This window comes from Salvelinus alpinus, chromosome 25, assembly GCF_045679555.1.
Source record: "Salvelinus alpinus chromosome 25, SLU_Salpinus.1, whole genome shotgun sequence".
Taxonomy (NCBI): domain Eukaryota; kingdom Metazoa; phylum Chordata; class Actinopteri; order Salmoniformes; family Salmonidae; genus Salvelinus; species Salvelinus alpinus.
In genome coordinates this window covers 27,722,369-27,748,589 of record NC_092110.1, presented here as the reverse complement: position 1 = coordinate 27,748,589, position 26,221 = coordinate 27,722,369, and the positions used below count along the sequence as shown (strand labels likewise).

The 26,221-nt window shown below is 45.3% G+C and overlaps 1 protein-coding gene across 12 annotated transcripts in view; it reads right to left on the bottom strand.

Annotated features, from left to right (window-relative positions):
• Nucleotides 1-26,221, bottom strand: part of LOC139553754 (myelin transcription factor 1-like protein) — a 168,996-nt gene that overhangs the window by 51,968 nt on the left and 90,807 nt on the right. For all 12 annotated transcript variants that reach the window (XM_071366392.1, XM_071366394.1, XM_071366397.1 and 9 more), the window contains one exon: nt 5,496-5,947. In XM_071366392.1, the coding sequence (XP_071222493.1) occupies nt 5,496-5,947 (452 nt within the window). The remainder of the gene's footprint in view (nt 1-5,495; nt 5,948-26,221) is intronic.

Sequence of the window (26,221 nt, the reverse complement as noted above, 5' to 3'; positions counted from 1 at the left end):
AAAGTTTCTTCAAGTGCAGTTACAAAAACCGTCAAGCACTATGATGAAACTGGCTCTCATGAGGACCGTCACAGGAAAGGAAGACCCAGAGTTACCTCTGCTGCAGAGGATAAGTTCATTAGATTTAACTACACCCCAGATTGCAGCCCAAATAAATGCTTCACCGAGTTCAAGTAACAGACAAGTCTCAACATCAACTGAGATAGCCGCCTCGCTTCGCGTTCCTATGCAGTATTTTGTTTTTTTACATGTTATTTCTTACATTGTTACCCCAGGTAATCTTAGGTTTTATTACATACAGTCGGGAAGAACTATTGGATATAAGAGCATCGTCAACTTAACAACAATACGATCAGGAATATGACCGAAGCGGATCCTGTGTTTTGCCTTCCACCCAGGACAATGGATCTGATCCCAGCCGGCGAACCTAAACAACGTCGCCGTAAAAGGGGCAAACGAAGCGGTCTTCTGGTCAGGCTCCGGAGATGGGCACATTGCGCACCACTCCCTAGCATACTACTCGCCAATGTCCAGTCTCTTGACAACAAGGTTGATGAAATCCGAGCAAGGGTTGCCTTCCAGAGAGACATCAGAGACTGTAACGTTTTTTCCTTCACGGAAACATGGCTCACTTGAGAGACGCTATCGGAGTCGGTGCAGCCAGCTGGTTTCTTCACACATCGCGCCGACAGAAACAAGCATCTTTCTGGTAAGAAGAGTGGCGGGGGGGTATGCCTTATGATTAACGAGACGTGGTGTGATCATAACAACATACAGGAACTCAAGTCCTTCTGCATTGCGTCCAACAACAACATTGACAAATACGCTGATTCGGTGAGCGAGTTCATTAGGAAGTGCATCGGCGATGTCGTACCCACAGCAACTATTAAAACATTCCCAAACCAGAAACCGTGGATTGATGGCAGCATTCGCGCGAAACTGAAAGCGCAAACCACTGCTTTTAACCAGGGAAAGGTGACCGGAAACATGACCGAATACAAACAGTGTAGCTATTCCCTCCGCAAGGAAATCAAACAAGCTAAGCGTCAGTATAGAGACAAAGTAGAGTTGCAATTCAACGGCTCAGACACAAGAGGCATGTGGCAGGGTCTACAGTCAATCACGGATTACAAAAAGAAAACCAGCCCCGTCGCGAACCAGGATGTCTTGCTCCCAGACAGACTAAATCATTTCTTTGCTCGCTTTGAGGACAATACAGTGCCACTGACACAGCCCGCTACCAAAACCTGCAGACTCTCCTTCACTGCAGTGAGTAAAACATTTAAACGTGTTAACCCTCGCAAGGCTGCAGGCCCAGACGGCATCCCCAGCCGTGTCCTCAGAGCATGCGCAGACCAGCTGGCTGGTGTGTTTACGGACATATTCAATCTAACCTTATCCAAGTCTGCTGTTCCCATATGCTTCAAGAGGGCCACCATTGTTCCTGTTCCCAAGAAAGCTAAGGTAACTGAGCTAAACGACTACCGCCCCGTAGCACTCACTTCCGTCATCATGAAGTGCTTTGAGAGACTAGTCAAGGACCATATCACCTCCACCCTACCTGACACCCTAGACCCACTCCAATTTGCTTACCGCCCCAATAGGTCCACAGACGACGCAATCGCAACCACACTGCACACTGCCCTAACCCATCTGGACAAGAGGAATACCTATGTGAGAATGCTGTTCATCGACTACAGCTCAGCATTTAACACCATAGTACCCTCCAAACTCGTCATCAAGCTCGAGACCCTGGGTCTCGACCCCGCCCTGTGCAACTGGGTACTGGACTTCCTGACGGGCCACCCCCAGGTGGTGAGGGTATGTAACAACATCGCCACCCCGCTGATCCTCAACACTGGGGCCCGACAAGGGTGCGTTCTGAGCCCTCTCCTGTACTCCCTGTTCACCCACGACTGCGTGGTCATGCACGCCTCCAACTCAATCATCAAGTTTGCGGACGACACTACAGTGGTAGGCTTGATTACCAACAACGACGAGACAGCCTACAGGGAGGAGGTGAGGGCCCTCGGAGTGTGGTGTCAGGAAAATAACCTCACACTGAACATCAACAAAACAAAGGAAATGATTGTGGACTTCAGGAAACAGCAGAGGGAGCACCCCCCTATCCACATCGACGGGACAGTAGTGGAGAGGGTAGTAAGTTTTAAGTTCCTCGGCGTACACATCAGGGACACACTGAATTGGTCCACCCACACAGACAGCGTTGTGAAGAAGGCGCAGCAGTGCCTCTTCAACCTCAGGAGGCTGAAGAAATTTGGCTTGTCACCAAAAGCACTCACAAACTTCTACAGATGCACAATCGAGAGCATCCTGTCGGGCTGTATCACCGCCTGGTACGGCAACTGCTCCTCCCACAACCATAAGGCTCTCCAGAGGGTAGTGAGGTCTGCACAACGCATCACTGGGGGCAAACTACCTGCCCTCCAGGACACCCACACCACCCGATGTCACAGGAAGGCCATAAAGATCATCAAGGACAACAACCACCCGAGCCACTGCCTGTTCACCCCGCTATCATCCAGAAGGCGAGGTCAGTACAGGTGCATCAAAGCAGGGACCGAGAGACTGAAAAACAGCTTCTATCTCAAGGCCATCAGACTGTTAAACAGCCACCACTAACATCGAGTGGCTGCTGCCAACATACTGACTCAACTCCAGCCCACTTTAATAATGGAAATTGATCAAAAATGTATCACTAGCCACTTTAAACAATGCCACTTAATATAATGTATATGTATATACTGTACTCTATATCATCTACTGCATCTTGCCAGCTTTATGTAATACATGTATCACTAGCCACTTAAAACTATGCCACTTTTCTGTTTACATACCCTACATTACTCATCTCATATGTATATACTGTACTCGATACCATCTTGCCTATGCCGTTCTGTACCATCACTCATTCATATATCTTTATGTACATATTCTTTATCCCTTTACACTTGTGTGTATAAGGTAGTAGTTGTGGAATTGTTAGGTTAGATTACTCGTTGGTTATTACAGCATTGTCGGAACTAGAAGCACAAGCATTTTGCTACACTCGTATTAACATCTGCTAACCATGTGTATGTGACAAATACAATTTGATTTGATTTGTTCAGAGGAGACTTCGTGAATCAGGCCTTCACTACTAAAGGACACCAATAATAAAAAGAGACTTGCTCGCGCCAAGAAACACGAGCAATGGACATTAGACTGGTGGAAATCTGTCCTTTAGTCTGATGAGTCCAAATCGGAGATTTTTGGTTCCAACCGTCGTGTCTTTGTGAGACGCAGAGTAGGTGAACGGGTGATCTCCGCATGTGTGGTTCCCACCGTGAATCATGGAGGACGAGGTGTGATGGTGTGGGGGTGCTTTGGTGGTGCTGCATCAGATGACCTGGCCTCCACAAACACCTGACCTCACCCCAGTTGAGATGGTTTGAGATGAGTTGGACCACAGAGGGAAGGAAAATCAGCCAACAAGTGCTCAGCATATGTGGGAACTCCTTCAAGACTGTTGGAAAAGCATTCCAGGTGAAGCTGGTTTAAAGAATGCCAGAGCGTGCAAAGCTGTCATCAAGGCAAAGGGTGGTTTCTTTGAAGAATCTCAAATATAAAATATATTTTGATCTGTTAAAAAAAAATGGTTACCACATGATTCCATATGTGTTATCTCATAGTTTTGATGTCTTTTGATGTCTACAACGTAAAATAAAGAAAAACCCTTGAAGGAGTAGGTGTGTCCAAACTTTTGACTGGCACTGTATATACAGTGGGGAGAACAAGTATTTGATACACTGACAATTTTGCAGGTTTTCCTACTTACAAAGCATGTAGAGGTCTGTAATTTTTATCATAGGTACACTTCAACTTTGAGAGAAGGAATCTAAAACAAAAATCCAGAAAATCACATTGTATGATTTTTAAGTAATTAATTTGCATTTTATTGCATGACATAAGTATTTGATACATCAGAAAAGCAAAACTGAATATTTGGTACAGAAACCTTTGTTTGCAATTACAGAGATCATACGTTTCCTGTAGTTCTTGACCAGGTTTGCACACACTGCAGCAGGGATTTTGGCCCACTCCTCCATACAGACCTTCTCCAGATCCTTCAGGTTTACGGGGCTGTCGCTGGGCAATACGGACTTTCGGCTCCCTCCAAAGATTTTCTATTGGGTTCAGGTCTGGAGACTGGCTAGGCCACTCCAGGACCTTGAGATGCTTCTTACGGAGCCACTCCTTAGTTGCCCTGGCTGTGTGTTTCGGGTCGTTGTCATGCTGGAAGACCCAGCCACGACCCATCTTCAATGCTCTTACTGAGGGAAGGAGGTTGTTGGTCAAGATCTCGCGATACATGGCCCCATCCATCCTCCCCTCAATACGGTGCAGTCGTCCTGTCCCCTTTGCAGAAAAGCATCCCCAAAGAATGATGTTTCCACCTCCATGCTTCACGGTTGGGATGGTGTTCTTGGGGTTGTACTCATCCTTCTATTCCTCCAAACACGGCGAGTGGAGTTTAGAGCAAAAAGCTCTATTTTTGTCTCATCAGACCACATGACCTTCTCCCATTCCTCCTCTGGATCATCCAGATGGTCATTGGCAAACTTCAGACGGGCCTGGACATGCGCTGGCTTGAGCAGGGGGACCTTGCGTGCGCTGCAGGATTTTAATCCATGACGGCGTAGTGTGTTACTAATGGTTTTCTTTGAGACTGTGGTCCCAGCTCTCTTCAGGTCATTGACCAGGTCCTGCCGTGTAGTTCTGGGCTGATCCCTCACATTCCTCATGATCATTGATGCCCCACGAGGTGAGATCTTGCATGGAGCCCCAGACCGAGGGTGATTGACCGTCATCTTGAACTTCTTCCATTTTCTAATAATTGTGCCAACAGTTGTTGCCTTCTCACCAAGCTGCTTGGCTATTGTCCTGTAGCCCATCCCAGCCTTGTACAGGTCTACAATTTATCCCTGATGTCCTTACACAGCTCTCTGGTCTTGGCCATTGTGGAGAGGTTGGAGTCTGTTTGATTGAGTGTGTGGACAGGTGTCTTTTATACAGGTAACGAGTTCAAACAGGTGCAGTTAATACAGGTAATGAGTGGAGAACAGGAGGGCTTCTTAAAGAAAAACTAACAGGTCTGTGAGAGCCGGAATTCTTACTGGTTGGTAGGTGATCAAATACTTATGTCATGCAATAAAATGCAAATTAATTACTTAAAAATCATACAATGTGATTTTCTGGATTTTTGTTTTAGATTCCGTCTCTCACAGTTGAAGTGTACCTATGATAAAAATGACAGACCTCTACATGCTTTGTAAGTAGGAAAACCTGCAAAATCGGCAGTGTATCAAATACTTGTTCTCCCCACTGTATATATATATTCTAGGCTAACCATTCCACAATGCAAATATGTACATTCTTTTGAATATTATATCCTAATATCTTTCGGTGTAACAGGCAAGTAAATAAAGTCTCACCTTGGCCTTGACTCTGCTCATCAAACTCCTCCTCATACTCTTCCTCATCTTCTTCCTCTTCTACTCCCTCTTCCTCCTCCTCCTCCTCTTCTTGTTCCACCTCTCCCTCCTCCCCCTCTCCCTCCCCTCCCTCCACATCTCCTTCTTCCTGCTCCATCTGTTCCTCATTGTCATCCGAGTATCTCTCCTCTTCCTCATCCTCTACCTCCTCCTCTTCCTCATCTCCCCCATCCTCTACTCCCTCCTCCACCTCCTCCTCTCTATCATCCATCTCCTCTGTTCCGTCCGTCTCGTAGCTCTCCTCCATAGTAGAGTTGTCCATCTGGGTTATGAGTGGTGTTCCCTTGGATGCTGGTTCAAGGGGTTCCAGTATGGGCTCCAGCACTTCCAGGGGTTCCAGAGGCTGTCTGTCCACTGTTTTCCTCTTCTTGGCCAGAGGGCAGCCGTACACACTGCAGGGGACAGATAACACCAGAACCATTAACTGTTAGCCAGCAGACCCAAAACCCCAGCCACTCACCAGGCTTAGTGGCTGACTGGCTAAGCTAATACAATACACTGGCTCTGGTCTCTAAATGTGTCACTGGGCCAGCACACTACCCAGCAGGCTATACACTGATTAAAACACATTTGGAGAGAATTCTACAAAACACAATAAAACACAACTGCAGCACAATGGTACAAGTAGTTGAATGTTCTCTCGCTTTCTCGCTGCAGAACAGCTCTAGGACAGACCCAATGCTCTGCTGAAGGTTTTTGTTTGTGGCACCATAGAGAAAGTGAAATCAAAGTTTAGGAAACGGAGCTCTAATCGTGCCCATAATCATTCACTATTGTGTAATTACATTCTAATTGCCATCCTTTGCTGGGTTAATAATTATAGGAGGCAAGATGAGGATTTCTGAGACAAATAACAACAATGATATTAAAACAAATAGATAATTACATCCCTGGGTTACCCTCTGAAAATAAATGGTTTATTTAGCTGGCATCGTTGGGAAAACAGCATAATCAGAGGGATGGGTTTACTGTATTCTCCTGGTCCCATTGGCAGCAGAGGACACATTTTAATCTGATCATCTGATCATCTGTGTATTCACCCAGAATATTGATCACAGGAGCCTAATCCATTTCCCTCATCAAACCATGGGGAGTCTGGGGGCGATACAGGTCTGTGTGTGTGTGTGTTCAAGTGCATGTGTGTATGTGTGCATTGATGTGCGCATGTGGCACCCAGTCCCTCTATCAAACAAACCACACGGACAGAGTCCCAATGAGACCAGTGCGACAACGTGTTTTGGGTGCCAAGCAGAGCAGTGTTCCATGCTGGTCGGTAACAGAGTCAGAAATGCTTCAGGTATGCTTAGTTAGAGGCTACTGAGCTGTGAAATGCTCCTGATTCCCCTTCACACCAGCCCAGAGTGTTTATCCCTCCTCACTCAGCCCAGAATAGGCCCTAATGTGAACAAATAGACAGCATTAGGTTGAAGGAGCGGAGGAGTGAAATTATATCAGCAGTTATTATAGTCGGTGGAGGCGTTCTGTTTTGGACGTTTCCAAGCGGATGTGGCACCTCTCGGAAGCCTCCTCCACTCAAGGTTAGGGGGGTGCTACTAGTACATGAGCCTAATTTCTTAAATTGGTGGAGAACTGGGTATTCTGACTCACTGCAACATGCTAACTGTAGACCTTTTACCAGTGTTTATTTGTTTCAGAATTGCAAAGCTGCATGAATTACAATCCCTCCCTCCCTCCCTCCCTCCCTCCCTCCCTCCCTCCCTCCCTCCCTCCCTCCCTCCCTCCCTCCCTCCCTCCATCGCACGCACGCACGCACGCACGCACGCACGCACGCACGCACGCACGCACGCACGCACGCACGCACGCACGCACGCACGCACGCACGCACGCACACACACACACACACACACACACACACACACACACACACACACACACACACACACACACACACACACACACACACACACACACACACACACACACACACACACACGCTGTTCTACACAGACCAAAAGGAGCGGGTGTCAATCACTCAGTCAGCGTCGGGCTCAACTGGTAGACAGCTTCAATCTCAGCAGGCACAGGGATTACTTAATAGCCTGGCCCCTGCACCCACACCCAGGGCCTCATTTCATTAATCTAAGACCACAAGGAAACTCATTCCCTGCCTGTCAGCCCTGCAGGCTCCTGCAGGTCCTGCACCTCTCCCCAGAGTGGGGGCGGAGGTGTGTGTGTGTGGGGGGGAGGGGGTCGCTGGGTACTGTGATCAATAGTGCTTGTGACCAAACATCTCAAAAGCACATTAAAATGCCACTCATCCTGGCCCATTCCAGAGCCCCTCCAAATAAATCAAGGGGTCCCAGCAGGATACGTACTGCCAAGCAGCCAGCCTGGCAGAGAGGATAGGTGAGTGGGAGGGAGGGAAGTATGGAAGGAGTGAAGGTGTCTAGCTGTTGAAATTCACTCTTTCCTATACTCGTCTTCCGTTGCATACCACTCTGTCTGTCAGACTGGATGGCTTTTAGCGATGAGGCAGTACTTGCAGTGCATCACCCAGATGGAGGGGCTGTATGGCTGTGCTTAATGTGCTACAGTCACTCCATGACAGCTATTCATGTATTTTCACCTGAATCACTTTACAATTCACAATCTCAGTGATACTGCTAATTCCATTGAAACACTCAAATGGATTAACGTTTAAATCGCTAGAAATTGTTTTTATCTGGCCAATAAAAAGGGGTCAATTACACCAGTTACTATTTCCATTGTTACATAATGTTCCATTGTACTACTACTGCAAATATGTTTCAGTGGGTCCTAAAATCCTCCCCTACTGAAAGACTTCATTACAATATTTACCGAAAACAACTTTATGCATGATCTCTAAATGCCTCTTTATCCCACTAATGTGTTAAAAATACAATGCATTCGGGAAAGTATTCAGACCACTCAACATTTTACACATTGTATTATGTTACAGCCTTATTCTAAAATGTATTAAATAAAACATGTTCCTCATCAATCTACACACAATACCCCACAAAGACAAAGCGAAAACAACTTTTTGGGGGGCACATTTATATATATATATAAAAAAACTGAAATATCTTATTTACATAAGTATTCAGACCCTTTGCTATGAGACTCGAAATTGAGCTCAGGTGCATCCTGTTTCTATTGATCATCCATAGTGCATGTCAGGGAGGTGACCAAGAACCTGATGTTCACTCTGACAGAACTCCAGAAGGACAACCATCTCTGCAGCACTCCACCAATCAGGCCTTTATGGTAGAGTGGCCAGACGGAAGCCACTCCTCAGTAAAAGGCACATGACAGCCAAATTGGAGTTTGCCAAAAGGCACCTAAAGGACTCTCAGACCATGAGAAATATGATTCTCAGGTCTGATGAAACCAAGATTTAACTCTTTGGCCTGAAGGCCAAGCGTCACGTCTGAAGGAAACCTGGCACCATCCCTACGGTGAAGCATGGTGGTGGCAGTATCATTCTGTAGGGATGTTTTTCAGCGGCAGAGACTGGGAGACTAGTCAGGATGGCAGGTAGCTTAGTGGTTAGAGCGTTGGGCCAGTAACCGAAAGGTTGCTAGATGGAAGAAATGGGGCATTTCTAGCTCCCAGGAATTGTGTACAGATCCTTGTGACATGGGGCTGTGCATTATCATTCTGAAACATGAGGTGATGGCTGCGGATCAATGTCACGACAATGGGCCTCAGGATCTTGTCACAGTATCTCTATGCATTCAAATTGCCATCGATAAAATGCAATTCAGTTTGTTGTCCGTAGCTTATGCCTGCCCATACCATAACCCCACCGCCACCATGGGGCACTCTGTTCACAAAGTTGACATCAGCAAACCACTTGCCCACATGACGCCATACACTTCATCTGCGGTTGTGAAGCTGGGTTGGACGTACTGTCTCTAAAACAACGTTATGGTAAGGCTTATGGTAGAGAAATTACCGTTGCATTATCTGGCAACAGCTCTGGTGGACATTCCTGCAGTCAGCATTCCAATTGCACAGTCCCTCAAAACTTGAGACATCTGTGGCATTGTGTTGTGTTACAAAACTGCAGAAGCCTTTTACTGTCCCCAGCACAAGGTGCACCTGTGTAATGATCATGCTGTTTAATCAGCTTCTTGATGCCACATTTGCCACATTTGTTGCGTAAATATTTTTGTTCAGTGTAAAATTATACAAATTACTTTGCTCATGATGCAACAACAGCCTGTAACAACAGCCTGAGCGCACCGGCCTTGAAACAACGATACAGCGCTATTCTATGTATTATCTGAGCGGCGCTGGTGCTCCTAAGTCAAAATTCCATCTGCATTCCACAGGTCATGTTTATAAGTGAGTGTTCCAAAAAATGATCAAGATGAGGAAAAGTCTCCCGGCACACCTAGGAGTTCCTCAAGCCACACCTAGGAGTTCCTCAAGCCACACCTAGGAGTTCCTCAAGCCACACCTAGGAGTTCCTCAAGCCACACCAGTGTGCCGCAGCACACCGGTTGAAAACTACTGCTTGGTGTAGCCTACTACTCTTGCTGTTAGGTTGCTGTGACACACACACATCAGCATCCCACAATTCTCAGCTTTCTCACAACAAGGCCTTTGCCACATCTCAACCATCTCCCCCTGCTACTGTGGCTACATCCTTCTGACTGCACCCAGCAATTAACATTCCACAGGTAATTATTAAGTGCCATTTAAATAAAGAAATACTGCTGGCGTCAGGAGAGGAGGACAGAAAGTGTTTGTCTTTTCTTCACCAGGCAGCAGGGTAGAAGTCTTTAATAGGTGTGTTTGGTATGAAAGGCAGCTATCGAAGGAAAATTGACCCTTGTGTAACAGAAAAGACACTTCAGGTTTGTATTGTATTTTTAAAGAGATACTTCTGGATGAAACGCATTCAACTAAAGCGGAACAAGTGGTCAGTCAAGTAACATGAGGAAAACACTGTACATGTTAAGGGAAAGCCCATTTCGAGAGCTCAGAATCATGAGTAGGATTACCTCTGTCTTTGTGTGGTTGTGTGTGTGTCTGTGTTTGTGTATGTGTGTCTCTGTGTCTGTGTCCATGTGTGCACTTACATGCGTGTGTATATGTGTATGCGTGAATGCTTCCGGCGCGTGTGTGTGTATACCCAGGCAGGTGACAGTGAGCGTTACACAACAGCTTTATTAGCAGTCATATTAAAGCCTGTTCAAGGCGGGGGATGAAGCTTTGTCCAATCATAAGCATTTTGTGCTATTTGTCTCCCTGACACTGGGATGAGACTGCTGCTGCACTTCATGGCTTTCACTCTTCACTCTTAGAAAAAAAGGTGCTATCTAGAACCTAAAAGGAACTACTTTTGGTTCCAAGAAGAAACCTTTTGGGGTTCATGTAGAACACTTTCCACAGAGGGTTATACATGGAACCCAGAATGGTTCTACCTGAAAAGAAAAAGGGTTCTACCTGAAACCAAAATGGGTATTGCTATGGGGACAGCCGAAGAAAACCCTTTGGAACCTTTTATTCTAAGTGTTGATGACTTTATATCCCCCTGCCTCTCTCTCACTTTCTCTCTCGCTCTCTCTTTCTCTCTCACTCTCTCTTTCTCAATCTCTCTCTCTTTCTCACTCTCACCATCTCCCCTGTCTTTCTCTCTCCCTCTCCATCCCTTACACCCCATTCTCACTCACTCTTCACCTCTCTCTCTCCCTTTCTCTTCTTGCCACCATCCTCTCTCTTTATACCTAAATTGTCTCCTTTTCTACCTCATCCCCTGTCTGCCTAGAGAGAGAGAAAGAGAGAGCTGTTAGAGGAGTTCCGTGCACCTCTCGCTGTGTCCCTATCTAACAGGATCTATTGGCACGCGTGGCAGAGCGCCATCTCCATGGTGATATCCTCCAGAAATCCAACAGGGATTTGCCATCCTCGCAGACAGTAGCAAGTCAGGGAGAGATAGAAAGAGAGAGAGAGATATATAGGGGGGGGGGGGGGGGTCGGTGGAGAAAAGGAGAGATAGGGAGAAGAGAGTTGGAGAGAGGGAGAGAGAATGGAAGGGAGAGAAAGACAGAGGGAGAGAGATACTATAGATAGAGAGAAAGAGAGAGAGAGAGACAGAGAGGGTAAGGTGGAGAGAAGGAGAGAGAATGGAAGGGAGAGAAAGACAGAGAGAGAAAGAGGGAGAGAGAGTGAGAGAGACAGAGCGAGAGAGAGAGGAGTGTGAGAGGGAGAGAAAGCAAGAGACAGCAAGATAGAGAAAGAGAGGGGGAGAGGAAAGAGGGGTAGAGGGAGAATGAGAGTCAGAGAGAGGGGGAGAAGAGAACAAAAGCTGTGTGGTTCTGTGGGAGGGGAGGCTCAGGCAGCCACTGCAATTTGGGTGTATTCTGTGTTCTCTAATTGTGGATTTTATACTGGATAATACAACACACGCTATGGTATAGTTTGTACACACAGCCAACACAGAGATGGTATTGCAAAACATCAAGTCCCTGTTGTGATTCATTGTAGTGTGATGGGCTGTAATGGGAGACAGTCAATGCAGTAGAGCCAGAGGAATCAAACCCATGCAGACAAACACAGACCCAGCACCAACTCACATCATCAACTCAGGCTGCCAGGCTGCCAGGCAGCCCCAGTCTCTTCCTCTGCCCAAGCCTCTTCCTCAGCCCCAGTCTCTTCCTCTGCCTCAGCCCCGTACCCAGCCTCATCTTCAGCCCCAGTCTTTTCCTCTGCCTCAGCTGCGTACCCAGCCTCTTCTTCAGCCCCAGTCTTTTCCTCTGCCTCAGCCCCGTACCCAGCCTATTCTTAAGCCCGTCTCTTCCTCAGCCCCCTACTCACCTCTTCTTCAGCACCATTACTTTCCCCATTTCCATCAACTTACCCCTGCACTTTCCCTAGCCCCAGCCCTCATATTTTCCCCTGCCCTTGTCGCAGCCCCTGACCTTGCCCCAAAACCAGCCACCTGCCCTTGCACCAAAACCCTCGCCATGCACCTCCCCCAGTACTTGTACTTGCTACCATGGTACAAAAATTAACCATGGTAGTGCAATGAATAAAAAAAACATGGTTTTGTACTGGCAGCATGTAGTGAAACAAGAAAGCATGGTTGTTGTTTACAATGTATTATGTTGGTCTGTGTCTCACCGGACCATCATAAAAAACGTAGTAATTTTTGGTACTCACATAATGCAACATTGACTACTCGCTCTGCAATGGCAAAGCATAGGCCTAGAACTCTCTTAAACCCTTTAGCTCATAGTGAAAAACCATAACACACATGGTCTTAAACCTGGATAGGGTATGGTTAGAAGAATGAAGGGAGTCTGAAACCTTGAAGATTTAAAATAGTTAGTTTGTTTTGTGCTTCTCTCTTCATTTAAGTTCACTCTCTCTCACTCAACTGACTTGGCTATACAATTCTAAAAAGCCAACATATTTAAAAAAAAATATTTGTGAAAAGGTATTAATTATCATCTTATCTCAGATACATGTTTATCATGTAATTCTCAACATATCCCAAAAAACAGCAAGTTACAATGTTTCCTTTTGTTTACACTGTGTGAACGTTAGTTGGTCCTGTCGCCATGACTACAACAGGCTAGCTTGACTGGAGCTAACTTTAGCCGACAACAGATTCTATGCTAACGGACTTTTATAAATGAATTTAACTATCAAAACATAATCAAAAATAACAACAATTATATAATAATACTCTGCTTAACTTGGTGTTTCATATCCTATGCTATATATATATCGCTCACTGTGATGTTAACATTTCAAATATTTTGTTGGCTTGGCTCTCTCATTCAATTGACTAGGCAGGCTAGCGTGAGAGCCACTGTAGAGTGAGAGCGTGTGAAGCAACCACTAGAGCGAGCGGCTCCCTCTCCGGGCCGAAACAAGCACAACACACCTTGATTATAAATACTGGAAATTGTTACAAAATGCCAAAGATTAGAATACCATATATCTCACATTTCCCCACATTTCAGGTTGGCAACACAGGGAAACCAAACATGAGCAAAAAACAGTACTATTAATACAGAAAGCATTACCCCTTTTTGCAGCAACTATTTCCCTTTTCTTTGATGTTAGAGACAAACTAGGACAAACAATAGTAGTCTGCCTCTGACTTTATCAGAAACTTGCCCATAATGGTATATAAATTCACCAATATAATACCAACCAACCTCTTTTGACCTTGGGGGTTTATTTATTTAATGCATTAAATGAATAAAGTTGGTAGAGCATGGCACCTGCAACGTCAGGGTTGTGGGTTCAATTCCCATGAGGGACCAGTATGAAAATAAATATGAAAATGTATGCACTCACTACTGTAAGTTGCTCTGGATAAGAATGTCTGCTAAAGGACTAAAATGTCAAATGTAATTATACTGCCATTGTACTATGGAAATGAACAATAAATAAAGATAATTATTAATAACTGCATGTTATGTTAATAACTGATAAATAACTGTTAGCATTTATCATAACTGTGTTACCATGGTAGAATGTATAATGCAGTTTAAAACCATGGTATTTCTATGATTCACATCTATACCATGGTATTATTTAGGTGCATGGCAGTACCATCATACTTCAAAGCTAAAACCATGTAGTGCACCAAAAGTATGTGGACACTTGCTCATCGAACATCTCATTCCAAAATCATGGGCATTAATATGGAGTTGGTCCCCCCTTTTCTGCTTTAATAGCCTCGACTCTTCTGGGAAGGCTTTCCACTAGATGTTGGAACATTGCTGCGGGGGACTTGCTTCCATTCAGCCACAAGAGCTTTAGTGAGGTCGGGCACTGAAGTTGGGCTATTAGGCCTGGCTCACAGTCGGTGTTCAAATTCATTTCAAAGGTGTTCGATGGGGTTGACAAACCATTTCTGTATGGACCTCGCTTTGTGCATGGAGGCATTGTTATGCTGAAACAGGAAAGGGCTTTCCCCAAACTGTTGCCACAAAGTTTGAAGCACAGTATTGTCTAGAATGTCATTGTATGTTGTAGCATTAATATTTCCCTTCACTGGAACTAAAGGGCCTAGCCAGAACCATTAAAAACAGCTCCAGAACATTATTCTTCCTCCACCAAACTTTACAGTTGGCACTATCCATTCAGGCAGGTAGCGTTCTCCTGGCATCCGCCAAACCCAGATTAGTCTTTCAGACTGCCAAATGGTGAAGCGTGATTCGTCACTCCAGAGAATGCGTTTCCACTGCTCCAGAGTCCAATGGTGGCGAGATTTACACCACTCCAGCCGACACTTGGCATTGCACATGGTGATCTTAGGCTTGTGTGCGGCTGCTCGGCCATGGAAACCCATTTCATGAAGCTCCCGACGAATAGTTATTGTGCTGACATTGCTTCCAGAGGCAGTTTGGAACTCGGTAGTAAGTGTTGCAATAACAGCACTTACAGTTGACCGTGGCAGCTGTAGAAATTTGACAAACTGTCTTGTTGGAAAAGTGTCTTCCTATGACGGAGCCACATTGAAAGTAACTGAGCTCTGGGCCTCCCGGGTGGCGCAGTGGTCAAGGGCACTGCATCGCAGTGCTAGCGCGCCACCAGAGTCTCTGGGTTCGCGCCCAGGCTCTGTCGCAGCCGGCCGCGACCGGGAGGTCCGTGGGGCATAGCGTCGTCCGGGTTAGGGAGGGTTTGGCCGGTAGGGATATCCTTGTCTCATCGCGCTCCAGCGACTCCTGTGACGGGCCGGGCGCAGTGCGCGCTAACCAAGGGGGCCAGGTACACGGTGGGTTGGAGGCGCGCTGTGTTAAGAAGCAGTGCGGCTTGGTTGGGTTGTGCTTCGGAGGACGCATGGCTTTCGACCTTCGTCTCTCCCGAGCCCGTACGGGAGTTGTAGCGATGAGACAAGATAGTAATTACTAGCGATTGGATACCATGACAATTGGGGAGAAAATGGGATAAAAAAATATATTAAAAAAAGAAATTAACTGAGCTCTTCAGTGTCCAACATACTTTTCCATGATTCAGATCTATACCATGATATAAATGATGCAATACCATAGTAATATTTAGGTATGATGGCAGTACTATGGTAGTACCATCATACTTCAAGGCTAAAACCATGGTGCATTTCCATGATTCAGACTATACCATGGTATAAGTGAAAGTACCATAGTAGTACCATGTTACATTTTTGTAAGGGTCCTCTCCACTCACATAATTACTTCAATCAATCACATTAGCGTAGGGAGAGACACATCTTGGATGAGGTTTACCCTCCTCCTCTGCACTATCCATCTGTGTTAGCTACACTGGATATGTTGCATTAGACAGTACACTGCCATAATGGAGTTCAAACTCCATACATGTTTTTAAAAGTTAGTTTGAGATATGGTTCTAATGTGCACAGAGATGGCAGTAATAGTAACCAGAGCTCAAGAATATCAGCACAAAAAAACATGATAGCACAGAAAATGTGTCATGTGCCATCTGAAATAATAATAATAATTAAACTTAGCAGCAACACTCGCACTTGTCTATTCTTAGTAGCACTGACTGCTGATAGCTGCTTTACTGAGGTAAGAATTAACTTACTATGATTGTGATAGGTGGTCGTTCCACCTAGCTATTTTAAGTTGAATGCACTAACTGCAAGTCACTGGTTAAATGACTAAAATGGAAATGTAAACTAGTGTACATCAAGTTCTCTCCCTAATATCCATCTTTTCTTTCACCCCCCAGCCTATTGCCCAGCTGCTGTGTTTCTGTCCTGTTCTGTTGGCTTGTCACACCCAATCATCCCCAGCTTCCAACTGGCTGATTCATCCCCCTCCTCTCCCCTGTAACTATTCCCCAGGTCGTTGCTGTACGTTAGAATGTGTTCTCAGTCAACTTACCTGGTAAATAAGGGTTAAATAAAATAAACAAAGTCTACTGGGCCTGGTACATTTCCCCAGCAGAGACAGTGGAGGACTCTTGACATTTATGTAATTTAGCTGGTAGCCGTGCGGAGGGATGGGCAGGCTAGGGGGCTGCTGCTAGTGGGAGGGGGTAGGGAGGGTGAGAGGTCAGGATGTACCCAGCCCAGAAGAGATGGAGAGCCCTAAGCGTCTGGCTGCCCTTGCTGTCTTGCTCCTCATCACACATCCCCCTGGCACGATGCTGGGCCCTGGGCTCACTACACATGATCTGTCATTTCCTTTGATGTGTCTCCTGCGGGAGGGAGGGAGGGCGGGGGGACAGGCAGGCAGGGGGAGTAAACACCACCTGTTTACCACATGTTAGCTAACGCTAGGCTAGAGCAGAGCTAGGTACTGGAGCTGCCCTGACTGACTGTCATAATAACACACCACCAAACAAAGAGGAGGAAAACACAAAGGGGAAAAATAAACAAATGGCAGAGGAAGAAAGGGATGAGGGGGATACAGGAGAGTGCCAGAGTATATTTGAGGGGCTAGGTTTTGAAATGTGTTTGAAGGTATCTTATGTTGTTTTATAGGTTGAGTTTTTCTGATAACGTGGTTATTACGAAAAAGAGAGAGATGGGAAAACCAGTGCTGTAGTTGACTGAAAACCAAGGGGAGCTGACGCCACTATATTTTATTCAATAATGGCAGTGGTTACACGAAGCAAAGAAAAACAAGTGGATTAAATACATTAACCAAGATGATCACTTTTAAAAATATTGAACCCCTGAAAAACAATTCCCCAGAGAGTCAGTCCACTTCACCTCTATTTGTTCTTCCCCACACGCCTGCTCCCCCTCTCCTTTTGGAAAATAAAGCTCCCAATTAAATATGGAAATGTTCATTTCAGAGACAGATACTCCACAGAGGGGGGTTGATGGCATGGAGGTGATGTGGCACATTATGATTAATGTGACCTTATCTGGATTTGCACAAGGAGGCAGTGGGGTAGCTGAGCTGGAGGTGGCGGTGGTGGAGGGGTGGAGGGGGCGGTGGTGGAGGGGGAGATGGTGGAGGAGGCAGGGGTGCATGGGGCAGAGGTGGAGGGGAGGGGGGAGGGGATGGAGGGGGAGGGGATGGCGGGGTGGGGGTGGAGGGCTACTTGATCACATCACCCTGTTCTCTACTCTTTTATCGGGCCTGCCCCCATTCCCCCCCCCCCCCTCTCTCTCTCTCTTTCTCTCTCACCATCTCATACTTCTCTCCCCTTCCCTCTCCTTCTTTCGTTTTTCCTCTCCCTCTTTTCCTAACAATACACCTTTCCCTCTCTCCCCCTTTCACTCTGCCAGGCTTCTAGGTGCAATGTTCCTGTGTCGCCCCACCACTACCTGGCTTCATTCCAATGCTTTAAGTGAGTGCTATCTGTCAAGGCATGAATAATACAGCCCCAAGGCTGGTGGAAGGCTGGCGGAATCCAAATGAGCTATACATCAGGAAGAAAGCAGTCGACTTTAGCTCCAGAACACGCTCCCACCAAGACAGGCAATTACTCATCCCCAGCTGCAGCCATGGCAATCACTATCACAACCCCTGCACCCCTACACCCCACCACTACCACGCAAAAACGAGCTCCTCATCACCACCACCACCCTACCACCCCACCCCAATATATATATATATACAGTACCAGTCAACATTTTGGACACACCTACTCATCCAAGGGTTTTTCTACATTGTATAATACTAGTGAAGACATCAAAACTATGAATCATGGGATCTACATGAATATATGGGATCATCTAGTAACCAAAAAAGTGTTAAACAAATCAAAATATATTTTAGATTTTAGATACTTCAAAGTAGCCACCCTATTCACACATTTGGTATTCTCTCAACCAGCTAAATGAGGTAGTCACCTGGAATGCTTTTCCAATCATCTTGAAGGACCTCCCACATATAATGAGCACTTATTGGCTGCTTTTCCTTCACTCTGCAGTCCAATTGGGTTGAGCTCGGGTGATTGTGGAAGCCAAGACATCTGATGCAGCACTCCATAACTCTCCTTCTTGGTCAAATAGCCTGGAGGTGAGTTTTGGGTCATTGTCCTGTTGAAAAACAAATGATAGTCCCACTACGCACAAACCAGATGGGAAGGTGTATCGCTGCAGAATGCTGTGGTAGCCATGCTGGTTAAGTGCGCCTTGAATTTTAAATAAATCACAGACAGTGTCACCAGCAAAACACCCCCACACCATCACACCTCCTCCTCCATGCTTCATGGTGGGAACCACACATGTGGAGATCATCCGTTCACCTACTCTGCGTCTCACAAAGACAAACATTTGGACTCATCAGACCAAAGGACAGATTTCCACCGGTCTAATGTCCATTACTAGTGTTTCTTGGCCCAAGCAAGTCTCTTCTTATTATTGATGTCCTTAAGTAGTGGTTTCTTTGCAGCAATTCGACCATGAAGGCCTCATTCACGCAGTCTCCTCTGAACAGTTGATGTTGAGATGTGTCTGTAACTTGAACTCCGTGGGGCATTTATTTGGGCTGCAATTTCTGAGGCTGGTAACTCTAATGAAGTGATCCTCTGCAGCAGAGGTAACTCTGGGGCTTCCTTTCCTCTGGCGGTCCTCATGAGAGCCAGTTTCATCATAGCGCTTGTTGGTTTTTGAAACTGCACTTGAAGAAACTTAGAAGGCAAGCATCCCGGAGTCTCCGCCTCTTTGCCGTTGACGTTGAGACTGTTGTTTTGTGGGTATTATTTAATGAAGCTGCCAGTTGAGGACTTGTGAGGCGTCTGTTTCTCAAACTAGACACTCTAATGTACTTGTCCTCTTGCTCAGTTGTGCACCGGGTCCTCCCACTCCTCTTTCTATTCTGGTTAGAGCCAGTTTGCGCTGTTCTGTGAAGGGAGTAGTACACAGCGTTGTACGAGCTCTTCAGTTTCTTGGCAATTTCTCACATGGAATAGCATTCATTTCTCCGAACAAGAATAGACTGATGAGTTTCAGAAGAAAGTTATTTGATTCTAGACATTTTGAGCCTGTAATCGAACCCACAAATGTTGATGGTTCAGATACTCGACTAGCCTAAAGAAGGTCAGTTTTATTGCTTCTATAACCAGGACAACAGTTTTCAGCTGTGCTAACGTAATTGCAAAAGGGTTTTCTATTAATCAATGAGCCTTGTCAAATGATAAACTTGGATTAGCTAACGCAACGTGCCATTGGAACACAGGAGTGATGGTTGCTGATAATGGGCCTCTGTACTGTTATGTAGATATTCCGTAAAAAATCAGCCGTTTCCAGCTACAATAGTCATTTACAACATTAACAATGTCTACACTGTATTTCTGATCAATTTGATGTTATTTTAATGGACCAAAAAATAGCTTTTCTTTCAAAAATAAGGATATTTCTAAGTGACCCCAAACTTTTGAACAATAGTGTTATATATATATATATATATGTGTGTGTGTATATATACAGTTTACATGTATACACTGAACAATGCAACATGTAAAGTTATGCACAAAAAGCATATTTCTCTCAAATTTTGTGCACAAATTTGTTTCCATCCCTGTTAGTGAGCATTTCTCCTTTGCCAAGATCATCCTTCCTTCACTAAAAGGTATTTAAAAAAATAAATAAATAGAGAAATACCTTATTTACATAAGTATTCAGACACTTTGCTATGTGATTCGAAATTGAGCTCAGGTGCATCCTGTTTAAATTGATCATCCTGGAGATGTTTCTACAACTTGATTGGAGTCCACCTGTGGTCAATTCAATTGATTGGACATGATTTGGAAAAGCACACACCTGTCTATATAAGGTCCCACAGTTTACAGTGCATGTCAGAGCAAAAACCAAGCCATGAGGTTGAAGGAATTGTCCGTAGAGATCCGAGACAGGATTTTGCAGAGAATTAGATCTGGCGAAGGGTACCAAAAAATGTCTGCAGCATTGAAGGTCCCCAAGAACACAGTGGCTTCCGTCATTCTTAAATGGAAGAAGTTTGGAAACACCAAGACTCTTCCTAGAGCTGGCCGCCCGTTCAAACTGAGCAATCGGGGGAGAAGGGCCTTGGTCAGGGAGGTGACCAAGAACCTGCAGCACTCCAATCAGGCCTTTATGGTAGAGTGGCCAGAAGGAAGCCACTTCTCAGTAAAGGCACATGACAGCCTGCTTGGAGTTTGCCAAAAGGCACCTAAAGACTATCGGACCATGAGAAACAAGATTCTCTGGTCGGATGAAACCAAGATTGAACTCTTTGGCCTGAATGTCAAGCGTCACGTCTGAAGGAATCCTGGCACTATCTCCACGGTGAAGCATGGTGGTGGCAGCTGTGGGGATTTTTTTCAGCGGTAGGGACTGTAAGACTAGTCAGGATCGAGTTAAAGATGAACTGAGCAAAGTACAGATAGATCCTTGATGAAAACCTGCTCCAGAGCGCTGAGGACCTCAGACTTGTGCGAACGTCCACCTTCTAACAGGACAACGACCCTAAGCACACAGCCAAGACAACACAGGAGTGGCTTTGGAACAACTCTTTGAATGTCCTTGAGTGGCCCATCCAGAGCCCGGACTTGAACCCGATCAAACATCTCTGAAGAGACCTGAAAATAGCTGTGCAGCAATACTCCCCATTCAACCTGACAGAGGTTGAGAGGATCTGCAGAGAAGAATGGGAGAAACTCCCAACATAAAGGTGTGCCAAGCTTGTAGCGTCACACCAATGAAGACTCAAGGCTGTAGTTGCTGCCAAAGATGCTTCAACAAAGTACTGAGTAAAGGGTCTCAATACTTATGTAAATGTAATATTTCAGTTGTTTTTATACATACATTTGCGAAAATGTAAAAGCGAAAATGCTTTGTAATCATTTATAAAATAAGGCTGTAACCTAATGTCACGTCCTGACCATAGAAAGCCTGTATTTTCTATGGTAGAGTAGGTCAGGGCGTGAATAGGGGTGTTTAGTCTAGTTTTATTATTTCTATGTGGGGTTCTAGGTTTATTTTTCTATGTTGGTGTTTGTGTATGATTCCCAATTAGAGGCAGCTGGTAATCGTTGTCTCTAATTGGGGATCATACTTAAGTTGCATTTTTTCCACCTGTGGGGTTATGGGATATTGTTTATGTTTAGTTGCCTGTTCGCACTGAATTGTCGTCACGGTTCGTTTATTCTTTATTTGTTTTTTTTGTATTTACTTAAGTTTCACTTTCATTAAAATATGTGGAACTCAACATACGCTGCGCCTTGGTCCGACCTTCATTATTGCGAACGACTTGACACCTAACAAAATGTGGTAAAAGTCAAGGGGTCTGAATACTTTTCGAAGGCACTGTGTATATATATATATATATATATATATGGGGTGGGAACATTGCGTTAGGTAACGGCTAGTCTCCAAGGTAGTAATAGTTACGAAGGCCTTTAGGGAGTGAACAGTGTTTCAGTATGGACTGTGCATCTTGATATCCTGCTTTCCAAATATGGAGGATGGTTTTGTAGGGTGTGAGATAATGAGGGACAGTTAGAGATGATCTGCAGATGTAGGATCTTAATTTGATCACTCTTTTGTTTCTGAGAATTCTTCTGCATCCCAGAACTTTGTGATTTACATAAATTCTATGAAAACCCACAGTAACACACAGTTAAATGAACAGTATTGCACTTTTGATGTAGCCGGCTTTTGGCCAGCTAATAGCCTAACCACCGATCAAGCAACATTATGGAAATAATGTTTGAATTCTGTTGCCTCAGGATTCTTTTTCTGTGACAATATAGGTCAAATTAAGATCCTAAATCTGCTACAGTGTCTTATTAACAAATAATAACACCAGTAATTTGCTTGTTACCTCGGCTGCCATCAATTATTCACAATTCACAGATTTACTCATCATTCATTTATTGAGCATCTTGTGCGGCCCAGAAATTAGTTCCCTCTTTGTGTGTGTGTGTGTGTGTGTGTGTGTGTGTGTGTGTGTGTGTGTGTGTGTGTGTGTGTGTGTGTGTGTGTGTGTGTGTGTGTGTGTGTGTGTGTGTGTATGTGTGTGTGTGTGTAGGTAAGTGTGTGTATACGTGTCTGTGTGCTATCTCAGACGACTGAATATGGCCTATTTCTGTTGAATAAAATAAATAATTTCAAGCCTTGCTGACATTTGTACATCAAATCAAATCAAAGGTTATTTGTCACAAGCACCGAATACAACAGGTGAAGGCCTTACAGTGAAACGCTTACTTACAAGCCCTTAACCAACAATGCAGTTTTAAGGAAATACCTCCAAAAAAGTAAGAGATAAGAATTACAAATAATTAAAGAGCAGCAGTAAATAATAATAGCGTGGCTATATACAGGGGGTGCCGGTACAGAGTCAATGTGCGGGGGCACCGGAGTCGAGGTAATTGAGGTAATATGTATATGTAGGCAGAGTTTTTAAAGTGACTATGAATAGATAATAACAGAGAGTAGCAGCAACGTAGATGGGGTGAGCAATGCAAATAGTTTGGGTAGCCATTTGATTAGCTGTTCAGGAGTCATATGGCTTGGGGGTAGAAGCTGTTTAGAAGCGTCTTGGACCTAGATTTGGCGCTCCGGTACTGCTTGCTGTGCAGTAGCAGAGAGAACAGTCTATGACTAGGCTGGCTGGTATATTTGACCATTTTTAGGGCCTTCTGTCACGTTCTGACCTTAGTTCCTTTTTTATGTCTTTATTTTAGTTGGTCAGGGCATGAGTTGGGGTGGGCATTCTATGTTGTTTTTCTATGTTTTGTTCTGTTGTTATATTTCTATGTGTTTGGCCTAGTATGGTTCTCAATCAGAGGCAGGTGTCAGTCGTTGTCTCTGATTGGGAGCCATATTTAGGTAGCCTGTTTTCTATTGTGTTTTGTGGGTGGTTGTTTCCTGTTTCAGTGTTTGCACCATACGGGACTGTTTCGGTTGTTTGTTCGTGTTTGTTATTTTTGTTCTGTGTTCATTTTGATTTATTAAAAATCTATTATGGACACTTACCACGCTGCACATTGGTCCGATCCTTGCTACTCCTCTTCCGACGAAGAGGAAATCCGTTACACCTTCCTCTTACACCACCTGGTATAGAGGTCCAGGATGGCAGGAAGCTTGGCCCCGGGGATGTACTGGGCCATATGCACTACCCTCTGTACTGCTTTGCGGTCGGAGGCTGAGCAGTTGACATACCAGGCAGTGATGCAACCAGTCAGGATGCTCTTGATGGTACAGCTGTAGAACCTTTTGAGGATCTGAGGACCCATGCCAACTCTTTTCAGTCTCCTGAGGGGAAATAGGTTTTGCCCTGCCCTCTTCACAACTGTCTTGGTGTGCTTGGACCATGTTAGTTTGTTGGTGATGTGGATGCCAAGGAACTTGAAGCTCTCAACCAGCTCCACTACAGCCCCGTCGATGAGAATGGGGGCGTGTTCGGTCCTCCTTTTACTGTAGTCCACAATCATCTCCTTTGTCTTGATAATGTTGAGGGAGAGGTTGTTGTCCTTGCACCACACGGTCAGGTCTCTGACCTCCTCCCTATATGCTGTCTCATCATTGTCGGTGATCAGGCCTACCACTGTTGTGTCATCGGCAAACTTAATGATGGTGTTGGAGTCATGCCTGGCCGTGCAGTCATGAGTGAACAGGGAGTACAGGAGGGGACTGAGCACGCACCCCTGAGGGGCGCCCGTGTTGAGGATCAGCGTGGTGGATGTGTTGTTACCTACCCTTACCACCAGGGGTCAGCCCATCAGGATGTCCAGGATCCAGTTGAAGATGGAGATGTTTAGTCCCAGGGTCCTTAGCTTAGCAATGACCTTTGAGGGCACAATGGTGTTGAACTCTGAGCTGTAGTCAGGATCCAGTTGAAGAGGGAGATGTTTAGTCCCAGGGTCCTTAGCTTAGCGATGACCTTTGAGGGCACAATGGTGTTGAACTCTGAGCTGTAGTCAATGTATAGCATTCTCACATAGGTGTTCCTTTTGTGCAGGTCTGAAAGGGGAGCGTGGAGTGCAATAGAGATTGCATCATCTGTGGATCTGTTGGTGCGGTATGCAAATTGGAGTGGGTCTAGGGTTTCTGGGATAATGGTGTGGATGTGAGCCATGACCAGCCTTTCAAAGCATTTAATGGCTACAGACATGAGTGCTACGGGTATGTAGTCATTTAGACAGGTTACCTTAGTGTTCTTGCGTACAGAGACAATGGTGGTCTGCTTGAAACATGTTGGTATTACAGACTCAGACAGGGAGAGGTTGAACATGACAGTGAAGACACTTGCCAGTTATCAGCGCATGCTCGGAGTACACGTCCTGGTAATCCGTCTGGCTCTGAGGGCTTATGGATGTTGACCTGTTTAAATGTCTTACTCACATCGGCTGCAGAGAGCGTGATTATACAGTCGTTCGGAACAGCTGATGCTCTCATGCATGTTTCAGTGTTACTTGCATCGAAGCGAGCATAGAAGTTATTTAGCTCGTCTGGAAGGCCCGTGTCACTGGGCAGCTCTCGGCTGTGTTTCCCTGTGTAGTCTGTAATAATTTGCAAGCCCTGCCACATCAGACAAGCATCGGAGCCGGTGTAATACGATTCGATCTTAGTCCTGTATTGATGCTTTGCCTGTTTGATGGTTCGTCTGAGGGCGTAGCGGAATTTCTTATAAGCTTCCGGGTTAGAGTCCCGCTCCTTGAATGCGGCAGCTCTACCCTTTAGCTCAGTGTGAATGTTGCCTGTAATCCATGGTTTCTGGTTGGGGTATGTACTTACAGTCACTCTGGGGACGATGTCGTCGATACACTTATTGATGAAGCCAGTGACTGATGTGGTGTACTCCTCAATGCCATCGGAGGAATCCCAGAACATATTCCAGTCTGTGCTAGCAAAACAGTGCTGTAACTTGATCGAGTCACTGGTGCTTCCTGCTTTAATTTTAGCTTGTAAGCAGGAATCAGAAGGACAGAATTATGGTCAGATTTGCCAAATGGAGGATGAGGGAGAGCTTTGTATGCTTCTCTGTGTGTGGAGTAAAGGTGGTCTAGAGTTTTTTTCCCTCTGGTTGCACATTTAACATACTGATAGAAATTAGGTAAAACTGATTTAAGTTTCCCTGCATCAAAGTCCCCGGCCACTAGGAGCGCCACCTCTGGATGAGCATTTTCCTGTTTGTTTATGACGGTATACAGCTCATTGAGTGCGGTTTTAGTGCCAGCATCTGTCTGTAGTGGTATGTAGACAGCTATGAAAAATACAGATGAAAACTCTCTCGGTAGATAGTGTGGTATACAGCTTATCATGAGATACTCGACCTCAGGCGAGCAAAACCTTGAGACTTCCTTAGATATCGTGCATCAGCTGTTGTTTACAAATATTTATAGGCCCCCGCCCCGTGTCTTACCAGAGGCTATTCTATCCTGCCGGTAGAGTGTATAACCCGCCAGCTGTATGTTATTAATGGCATTGTTCAGCCACGACTCGGTGAAACATAAGATATTACAGTTTTAATGTCCCGTTGGTAGGAAATACGTGCTTTCAGTTCGTCCCATTTATTTTCCAGCGATTGAATGTTAGCTAGCAGAACGGAGGGCAAAGGCAGATTAGCCACTCGTCGCCTGATCCTCACAAGGCACTCTGATCTCTTACCGCTAAATCTCAGTTTCCTACCCCAACGAATGACGGGGATGAGGGCCTGTTCGGGTTTTTGGAGTATATCCTTCCCATCCGACTCATTAAAGAAAAACTCTACGTCCATTTCGAGGTGAGTAGTCACTGTTCTGATGTCCAGAAGCTCTTTTCGGTC